At 40.3% G+C, this 11095-nt stretch overlaps 1 protein-coding gene across 1 annotated transcript in view; it reads left to right on the top strand.

Annotated features, from left to right (window-relative positions):
* Positions 1-290: 290 nt before the first annotated feature.
* CHSY3 (chondroitin sulfate synthase 3) overlaps positions 291-11095 on the top strand; it is a 252886-nt gene continuing 242081 nt past the window's right edge. Inside the window, exons 1-2 of the mRNA XM_026652391.2 lie at positions 291-1156; positions 4601-4884. Of these exons, the coding sequence (XP_026508176.1) occupies positions 457-1156; positions 4601-4884 (984 nt within the window). The 5' untranslated portion in view covers positions 291-456. The remainder of the gene's footprint in view (positions 1157-4600; positions 4885-11095) is intronic.

Raw genomic sequence — 11095 nt, 5'->3', positions numbered from 1 at the left:
AGGGGGCGGCCCGTAAAAAAATCGTTTCCTTCCGGAGAAGCAGCTGCGGCGGGGACTCGCCCTGCCCGGGGTCCAGGCAGCGGCGGCTGCTGCTGCTCCCTCCTGCGTGAGGCGCTCGGCGGCCGCCGCGGGAGTGGGATGAACGGCGAGCTGGGGCCGCCGCCGCCGCCGCGTGGAGGAGGCTGAGCTGTGGGAGGGGCGGGGAGGGACCAGCCGCGGCGGTGACAAGGTGCCAGCAGTGGAGGGGCCGCCGCCGCCGCCCGGCTTCTCGCTGCTGCTGCCGCCGCCGGGAGAAGTTTCGCTCCGAGCAACGGACGCCAGCAGCCGCCGTCTGAGCAGGAGGCGGCGCCGGGGCCGGGCAGCCCGGCACTAACTCGGCACAGGGACCTCAGCAGCAGCCTCCTCGCCCCGCAGCTCGTGTGCGGGACCCTCCCTCTCTCTCCGCCTGGCCGCACCATGGCAGCGCGGTCCCGCAGACCCTGGCTGAGCGTGGTGCTGGGGCTGGTGCTGGGCTTCACCGCCGCCTCCTGGCTCATCGCCCCCAAAGTGGCCGAGATGAGCGAGAGGAAGAGACGCGCCTCCAGCCTTTGCTCCTACTACGGCCGCGCGGCGGGGGGCGCCCGGGCGCAGCAGGAGGCGGCGGCGGCCGTGCTGGGGGGCACCGGCTTCAGGAGCAGCCCTTGGGAGCTGCAGCCGCAGGCGGAGGAGGGCACCGTCCCCAGCCCCCCAGCCGCGGCCGGCGGGGAAGGGGAGCCGGAGGAGGAGGAGGAAGCCGGGGAGAAGCGGAGCGGCAGGCACGGGAGCAACCACAATGGGAGCGGGGACTGGGGGGGTCCCGCGGGCTGTGCGAAGCCCCGCAACTTCCTCTACGTGGGGGTGATGACGGCCCAGAAGTACCTGGGCAGCCGGGCGGTGGCGGCGCAGCGGACCTGGGCGCGCTTCATCCCCGGCAGGGTGGAGTTCTTCTCCAGCCAGGGCTCCACCGCCCCGCTCGCTGGGCCCGGGCTGCCGCCGCTGCCAGTCGTCGCCCTGCCCGGGGTGGACGATTCCTACCCGCCCCAGAAGAAATCCTTCATGATGATCAAGTATATGCACGACCACTACCTGGACAAGTACGAGTGGTTCATGCGGGCGGATGACGATGTCTACATCAAAGGTGATGCTGGGCACCCAACACACGTCCCCAAATGCTCAACCCCTCCCGGGGCACTTCCCAGAGCTGCCAAACCGGGACCGGCTTGACGTGGGGGGAGATTCCCATCAGGGGCAATGAATGACAAGCCACGTGAATCGTCAAAAGCAATAACTAAAACCCGTTTCTATCCCCTTTTCTCCCCCCACTTTCCAGAGCTGCCAAACTGGGACCATCTGTATAAGGGAGAGTCCCATAAATGGGCGAAACTTTAACTATCTTATTGAAACCCACATAAATAACCACTCAAGCCTTTTAAAAACTCCCTTAAAACTAACCCAATAGGTGAGCGTCCTTCATTCTGTGCTAATCCCCGCAAAAGAGTGAGAGCTGACTCCTCTGTTCTTCAGTGCGTCCCCACTGGCCTGACAAACACACACCACCTGTGTGTGTGTGTGTGTGTGTGTGTGTGTCTCTGTCTCTGGGTAGTTTTGAAAAACGTAGCCAGTGCTTTGCTGATCCCTGTCAGAGATGGCTAAAAGCTAAATCTCTATTTTTTTGTCTGTTAGTCCCAACGCTTCGGCAGGGATTTATAGCTGGAAACAGAATTGCCAGTACAGGTGTCCGAGGGAATTCAGTTTTGTGGGTATGTAGGAGATGAGTCTCCGCTCTCGCTTTCGCCCAGGCTTGAGAAATGAATGTATAATGCAGGGTTTTCGCCTGGAACCCTAAATAATCTTTTAAAGGATCTCTTCGATGTTATCCCAGGCGTAGTTCAGAGTTAGTGGTTATTTGAGGGATTAATGTTGTTTTTTCTCTTCCCCTTTCGCCCCGAAAACCGGGACAATAGCAACTGAAGGCAATTACTTTTATTTGCAGCAGACTGTAATATTGTGTATGAACTTAAGTATTATCTTTAAATACTGATTCCTTCAAGATGCTTGTAACTTGCTGTTCACTACTCATAGAAGTCAGTAGTAATCCTCAGATCTGAGATATGCTAATGCATTGTTATCCCAGGAGATTTACAGTTAAGGAATGAGGATACTTTTTAGTACTAACATACTTGCTTGCTAATATTGTCAGTTGCTTCCGCCACTGAGTAGCGGGGAGCAGACATCTGTCTTTTTGTAATAAATGAGGATGAAATGTCCAATCTCTGAGGCTTTTAAAAGTGTTCCACTTCCCTTAAAATACTTCCAAAGGGTGTATTGGTTCGAATCCAGAGAAACATTGATGTATGTCTGTTCTCCGAGGTGCTGCGGGGTTTTCCTCTCTTCTCAATTCCATGTGCGTGTACTGGGGTGGCTTCCAAGTGATGTTATACAAGGCACAGTAGTTGGAACTGTAATCAAGTTGCATAGTGAAGGCAGTTGGTGGGACGCTAAGCTTTTAGTGATATTAATATTCAGGAACCAAGACTTTTTCGGTGAAAAATCAATATTCTTGAATGCCTTAAGGGCGGTGAAGATGATGTGCTGGAATTTATGCCTCACTGTTTGAAGCAAATATTTATTATTTTAATGATGTGCCTCTAGGTTGGCTGACTTAAAGAGGATCCCTTACTACAGTCTGGGCACTTACTTTGGTCAAAGGAAAGAAATCTGCCAGGTTTCACCAGTTGCAGAATTTAAGATGAACTTTAGGGAAGAGATTAAGCCCAAACTGGTGGGAATTCAGTTATGCTTTCACTGTTGTGCGTTTAAAGCTTCCCACATAGCTCAGCTATGCAGCCTAAGGGTGGCAGTCCGTCCTCATCTTACTCCTCTGTATACAACTATTGCAGCTCTCAATGCGGGTAGTATTACACGTCAGACACCCATACTACTTGGGCACAGCAGTATGAGTTAAGTATTGAATTTAGATCTGGTAAAAGTAATTTTCAGAAGACTTAATTTTTTTTAAATGAAATACATTAAAATTGTATCTTTTGCTGCATTTTTAAGATATGGATATTTTTGATAAAATAATTCCTTTTTGTTGTTCCATGCATCCTTTGAATCCAGGATTTTTCTTTATTATTTTTGCCCATTGATGTTGCAAAGATTCCTTGTCAGGCCATTGTCATGCCTTGCAGTGTATCTCTGAAAAGCTTTTGCAGCATGCTTTCTATTCAAGTTTTTAGTACCATTGGAAAATGGCCTTCTGATACATGCTGCCTTGCAATGTTTGCTGCTGCTTAAGGAAAAATGCTTGTGTTCTGATAAGCAAAAATTTCTCACCATCAATGGATTATGTATTTTATGAGCATGAGGGCTCAATTTGCAGTGCCTATTAAAGATGTTATGGAATGTAGCAATTTTGCTAATGAAGGAGATGATTTTTTACCTATTTAATTTTGTCACTTTAGTTTTTTAAATGACTTTATGGACTAAGTTGCTTGCTACATTTCATAATTATATATTCACATGTGTAGATGTATACATTTTACAGTATAGAAGTACACCTCTACCTCGATATAATGCGACCCGATATAACACGAATTCGGATATAACGCGGCAAAGCAGTGCTCGGAGGGGGGGGGGGCGGGGCTGGGCACTCCGATGGATCAAAGCAAGTTCGATATAATGCGGTTTCACCTATAACTCGGTAAGATTTTTTGGTTCCCGAGGACAGCGTTATATCGAGGTAGAGGTGTAGTACAGAAAGAAAAACTGCCACTCTTCTTTTGTACTCATCTGTAACTTGGAAGCCACCAATTTTTGTAAATTGCTGCAAGGCTAAATTTATACACCAAATTGAAACTTTAAGAAAATGTTCTCAAAAGGAGAAATTGATATCAAGTTATCTTTTGCTGCACTGCTTTGCATCATTGGAAACATCTGGACAAGTGACTGAACTCAGGTATAGACTTTGGGGGAATATGAAAAAATATTTGACAAAAAACAGGTTTAAATTAATTACATCAGTTGTATTTTTTTAATTAATCCTGTTATATTTATTTATGCCATGTTTTTCTCCATTTGGGGTAATATATCAATGCAGATTTTGTCCATGTAAGTTTACTAGGATGTCAGGTCTAATTATGACTTTTATGTGCTTCTCCTTCTTATTTTGGTAGATAACTTACACTGGAAATGGTGTTCCAGTACAGCTATACTGGCAAACCATCCTAATGTAAGACACATTTTATATTGGCAAAATAATGTTTTTTCCCCATATAGCTTGTAGCAGTTGTCCAAATGAAAGGAACTATACCAGCAAAAGTATTTTTTTGCTAGTATAAATGTGTCTACACTAATGCTTTTGCTGATGTAAAATGCCTTAAAACTTATGTCAGAATAGAAAGATTGGTTGGGTGTGACTTTTTTCTTTTTAAGTGTGCATTGAAACACAGAAAACTACATTAGATTATTATAGAAAATTATGAAAAAGGAGCTTGTTACGTTTAAAGAATGGTTGAGATGCAGAAAACTAGATGACTGTTAGAAGAGCTGAAGAGATAATGCTCACCTTTTCTCTTCCTAGGTGAAAAATTGGAGGAGTTCCTTAGGTCACTGAACAGCAGTAAACCTCTCTATTTGGGGCAAACTGGTCTGGGAAATATTGAAGAACTTGGAAAACTGGGGCTTGAGCCTGGAGAAAATTTCTGCATGGGAGGGCCAGGAATGATCTTCAGTCGAGAAGTTCTCAGGAGAATGGTGCCACATATAGGTGAATGTCTTCGAGAAATGTACACCACACATGAGGATGTGGAAGTGGGAAGATGCGTCCGCCGATTTGGTGGAACCCAGTGTGTTTGGTCATATGAGGTAAGAAGTAATGGATAAATCATGATGGCTTTAATATACAGATTTCTATGTGAGAACGTAAGTAAATGTATCTCTAAACTCTTCCCCTCTTTACTATTTTTAAGTGCAACTATATCAAGATGTAAATTACTGATCATAAAAAGATAAAAAATACATTCACAGAGCCTCATCACTGAAAAATATTTTGATTTATTTATTTCTGCCCATAAGTACAAGTTGTTTTCTGATGCCAGAGTGAGCTCATATCAGTAAGAAGCTGTATCATAAATATGTCATTTTATATGTATCATGGCTTATTATAATAATAGGTTAAGGGTTTATATGCATTTGTTCTATAAATTGCAATTTGTATAAACATGCATATTAACATTTGAATCACTATTTTTCTGATTGCACATAATGTCTTTGTCTTATACACTCACTCGACAGATTATATCTATATCCTTCTATGAGTTCTTCAGCAATGTTATTGTGGTATTCAGAGTGTAGTAGCATTTACTATTTTCCTAATGGTTCAGATGTACTTTTAATAAAGAACTGTTTGCTATGTGAGAAAGCAAAGTGTATGATTTCTTTATTCTGGAGTCTAATGAAATGGTGTTTGATGAAGAATATATCACACCAATAGATATAGGCAGCATAACAAATTATAGAAGTCATACATATTCAAGGAGCACATAAATTCCTCTAATATTCAATCAAGTTTTTAAGTAAAGGTACATATTAGGCTACTAAAAATTTGGTTGCAATGCTGATATTATATTTTACAAAACTAAATCAACCTCTATAGCTGTTTTACTAGGGAGGCTATAATTAGGTGTAAGATTATGCTTGTAGATAAAAATATAGACTCAGAGTACATGGACAGGAGTCATAGCTGATATGGTGAATATGATTTAAGCTATTTTGATTGGTTCTTTAGTATTAGTGTATGCTTGCCCTTGTGGCACCATCTCGTTAAACAGGAAAAAATCATTTCAGTAGGCCAGTGAAAGAGGTTATGAGCCATTAAAGACAAAAAGGCAGTAAAGTAATTGGTTTTGTGTGTTGTTATTTTTCAGAAAGCTTCAGCTAAATGTGGTGGTCTTTTTTAAAATGGCTTTGGAAAGCTACATTGGATGTAAATAGGTGAATGACAGTATTTCTTTAATGGTTAAAAATCTCTGCTTAGTAAAATATTGCTTGCAGGTGATGGGAGTCTTGTACTTAACCACATTATTAATAAGTGTGGTTGAAGATTTATTTTAAGAATATTTTGTGTTACAGTGCATAAAATACACTAGTGGCATAGAAAAATTGCTTAAAAATAATGAAATAATAATGGTATGCATCATGCAGATGGACGTAAAACTTTTGACTAGGATTCTCTAATCACCATTTTAATCAAATTACTAAGTTTAGATCCAGAGCCTACATTCTGATCTATTTGGGCTACTCCCACACAAAGCCCCATTGAAGTTGGCATGGCTTCATGGAGTTGCAGGGGGTCTATCCATGCATAATAGAATGCAGGATGGTGCCGCAGTCCTAACAGTGCCATTTTGAGAGATTGTGGTTCTATTTCACCCATTCTTCTTTGTCGTCTTGGTTAATTCCCCCCTTTCCCCTCTCCCCCCAAGATAACTGGCAATCAAATTCTGCATTGAGCTCCACATGAACAGAGAGGTCCACCTGCTTGGGGTTCAGGGCAGGATTGTGGCCTTAAACTGTCTGCTTTTTGGAGATGTGTTTATGCAGCACCTAGAATAATAGGATCCCCAATTCTGACTGGGACCTTTGAGGGTCACTACCATATATATATTAAATAAAGAAAAACTGAAAAGTAAATGTTTGATACTGTAATATTAAATGGTGATTTTGAAAAGTGTCCTAGTATTAGAAGAATTTTGTCACTTCACGTACAAAGAGCTCTAAAATACATATATGATTAAAACAAACTTTTTGAGACAATACATTAGTTCTAAAGTATTAAATATTAAAGTTATGTATAAAGGAGAAGTGAAATGAATAAAAATTCTTCATAGCAAGCTAAAGTGCAGTCATTTTTAGACATGAGGAATGCATATATTTTCTATTTATTCATTTAGATGTGCTAGGAAGTAGGATGGGATTTTAAGATTGAAAAAGAGAGAAAAAATAGATCTGCAACATATTTTTAAGTCACATTGTGACAAAATATATTTTTAAAATTTTATGAAAAAGAATTTTATTGAAGCATTTAAGATCTACTGGTAACACATTTTACAATGGCTGTGTGAATAGGTCTTCTAGGATTTTACTTCTCTCCAGCTTTGCCATGAAGTATAACTGGAGACATAATGCTCCAGTTTCAGCAAAGCCCTAGATATTCTGACAAACGTAAGGATCCTTAGGTTACGTATGTGCTTTGGAACAGTTTCACATTTTTATTATGTAATAGTTTGTTCAAGGTACAGGTTTTAATAGTGTACCTCCATTGATACTACAGTGTACTGTTGAAAGTACACCTCTACCTCGATATAACGCGACCGGATATAACACAAATTCGGATATAATGCGGTAAAGTAGTGCTCCGGGGGAGGGGGGGGGCTGCGCACTCCGGTGGATCAAAGCAAGTTCAATATAACGCAGTTTCACCTATAACGCGGTAAGATTTTTTGGCTCCTGAGGGCGTTATATCGAGGTAGAGGTGTAGTTAAATTAGACTGGCCGGTGTGGTGATTTTTTCACCCCAGTGGATTGAATCTTTTTTTGTTGTAATACTAAAATGTGATGGTGTACTCCTTTATGATTTTCTTAGAACAGCAAGCTACTTCACATACTTAAGGTCAAATTTTTTTCCTCAGGTAACTGCATGCAACTCCTGGGGCCAGTCCTGTACTCCTTATGTAGGCAGATGTTGAGTCCAGGTGGGTTGCAATACTTGGACACAACAGAGTGACTTCAGGGCAAAGTTTCATCCTTCTTTATGAACTTCCAAGCTTCTGTTGGGCCATATTCTGCAGCAACATACAACAGTGTAAATTAGGAATATCTCCACTGTAATTAATGGATTTAAACTGGTATAGGCAAGAGCAGAATCAGGCCCACTATTGCATTTCTTTGGGGTGAGTCTGAACTGTAAGTTCTTAGTGCAGACATGGAACAGTACTATATACAGATTGTGTACTTAGCTTTCAGAGAAACAGGTGGTCATAGTTCTCTATACTGTAGCCTTATTTTCTCAGTTGCTGTTTTTTTCTCAGTGCTTTTAAAGTCATACATGAAGATTACCTTCAGAAAAGTCGGTGTTATACAGAACACATCTTGAAGGTTAAACATCAGAACTGTGTGCTGAGTGACAAAAGTAAAATGGGTAAGAGTGGCAACCCATCTGTGCGTTTTCTGCTTCTGTTCTGTATGGATTTAACCTCTGTTAGCTAATACCTTTTGTCTACACTATGTGCAAACTGACATTTAAAAAAACTGTTAATGTATTTTAAAACATTGCTCATTTTTCCAGTGTAGACAAATACAATGATGATTCAATATTCAAATTTTTGGTGATGTCACACCAATTGATATGTAATGGACCTGACCTATCTGGTTAAGGTAAATCCTCTCTCTATGTATTTAATGCAGTATTGCCAGCCCTTGCTCCCAAAAAATCATGAGCTTTTGAAAAACTTGCGATTGTCTTGTGATTTTTCTGGTGGTGTTTTTTTGTTTGTTTGTTTTTGAGCTTTTCAGGGTTCATGTTTTCAAGCTTTTCTTTGTAACCCTGAGGTCTAGAAACTTCCATTTTATTTTTAATGAGATTAGCTGTGTTGTTAGTGATACATAGTTTTATAAACTTTTATATTCTATAGCAGGGGTAGGCAACCTATGGCACGCGTGCTGAAGGCGGCACGCGAGCTGATTTTCAGTGGCACTCACACTGCCCGGGTCCTGGCCACCGGTCCGGGGGGCTCTGCATTTTAATTTAATTTTAAATGAAGCTTCTTAAACACCTTAAACCTTTTTTAAACACCTTTTTAAAAACCTTATTTACATTACATACAACGATAGTTTAGTTATATATTATAGATTTATAGAAAGAGACCTTCTAAAAACGTTAAAATGTATTACTGGCACGCGAAACCTTAAATCAGAGTGAATAAATGAAGACTTGGCACAGCACTTCTGAAAGGTTGCCGACCCCTGTTCTATAGAGTATAGATTCTGTTCTATAGAGTATAAAATATTACAGTATTTTAAAACTACACATGATTGCTTGTTTATTTATTGGTTTACCATTTTAAAGGGACTTGACTGTGGAAGCTTGTATTGGATAATTTATTTGCTGTGTGTTCTTTTTTTAAATGATAATGCTGATTTTGTAAACATTTAAAAAAAAAAACCTGTATACCCTGGGTGTAAAATAGAAAATAGTTAATGCTGTAAAGCAGGAAAATAAAAAAATGCAGGATTTAACTAGCTGCATACATCAGCCCCGTCAGGAATTGGACATCATTATTGTGAATACTGGGTACCAAATTGAGCAGGAGGTGGCAATTGAGATAAGGAGTGTGTTTCCAGAACTGAAAAAGGAGAATCAGGAAAGATGGAAAGATAAGTCAAAGACCCCTCTTACCAAGTTGATTTGGGACATTCAAGGCATAACTCTGTTAGGCTTTTGGTTAATTCAGTTTTCATATGATTTTACATTTTTTCTTCAGTGCAAGAGAAGGCACATTCTTGAAACTAAGTACTTTGTGAAATGTGGTGCATATACTTTGATCTTTTGAATTTACATATTGTAATTTCTACAGCATGTGTAATATGGACTAATATTGTATGTGGCTTGAGAGTTTTCTTTTTCTACACATCTAAATGCATAATTCTAATACCTTTGTGCACATTTTACCATTAGTTTTATATGGTTCTATGAAAATGTTCCAGTATGTTGTTGAAAAATAGTTAAAGGCTGAGACTGTTTAATAGCCTGCTTCTTGCTGCCTCCTGATAAAGACGTATTGTAATTTATGGTATTGTAAGCATGCTGTAATTAAAACTAAACCCACAACATTCAAGATTCTGTTGGTCATAATATTACACAAATGGGTTTTGTTCCTTCTTCCATTATTTTTTTTTAAAATAGAAGAGGTGTATTACATGCAAGCACCCAATCAAATAAAAATTGCCCATTTCAGGAAGTACACCTTGAAAGTGGATTGATGTCTCAGCACTTATATCAGTGCTTCCCAAACTTTAACAACCTGTGAACACCTTTCACTAAAATGTCAAGTCTCGCGAACCCCCTCCTAAAAATGAATATTTCCAGGGATTTTCTCCTTTACCTGAGTATAAATTATAAAAGCAGTGATCTTGGAAATATAAAATTTGTTTTTATGACATGCTTATTACACACTATTTATTATTAATTATTATTTATAATTACACTATTTTTATTACATTATGAAAACGGCAACACTCTTCCAAGATCTCACTTCCGTAGCTTGTATCACTTTGAATAAGCCTGTTATAAGACAAGGCTCCTGTGTTTCATCAAGAAGTATCAGATGCGAAACAGCATGAAGGTATTTAAGAAGCCAACTCAAAGAGTTCCTCCTACATAAGCATTCAGGTCTTGAGTAGTCCAGGCAAACAACACACGTTACAACAAAGCTTAAACTTGTTCTTCATAATAATTCTAAAAACAATAATGTTCATTAAGAAAGCAACTGGCAGCTATAAACAATCAGACCTAAATATATATATACATAGAAGAAAAGATATTTTGAGACCGATATTAACTCTTTAAGTATTATTTCAGCTGTAACTGTACAAATTTAGAAAACCAGAAAAATACATTGGGCTATTACACCCATGGAAAAGAAAGCAGGATACAGCTTATTATTCATCATAGAGGAATGAGCTATCAAAGGTCCTTTCCCTGTCCTTGTGTGAGGGTCTTGGGAATGCTCTAAAAGTAGAGAGAAACATCTATTGGGTGGTTGAAGGACTGGGTCATTCCAGGTCCTGGTGCTTTCTATAGTCTGCGGTTATCTTTCCAAAGCAGGACTCTACCCATTCCAGAGCTAGTATTGTACATATGAGCAGATCATTATTTGTATAGGCAGTTGATGTGATAGTGTTCTTAAAATATATTGATTCACCCAATCACTGCTCTACAGCCAAAATGCTTCTGAAATAAATGTAGTCAAACTTTACTATTTCTGGGTCACTGAGAACGAAAATGATGCTTAAAATT

Source organism: Terrapene carolina, unplaced genomic scaffold (genome assembly GCF_002925995.2).
Source record: "Terrapene carolina triunguis isolate 2854851 unplaced genomic scaffold, T_m_triunguis-2.0 Scaffold113, whole genome shotgun sequence".
Lineage (NCBI taxonomy): Eukaryota > Metazoa > Chordata > Testudines > Emydidae > Terrapene > Terrapene triunguis.
The sequence above is the reverse complement of the archived record's forward strand: the minus strand, read 5'-3'. Positions and strand labels throughout refer to the sequence as shown.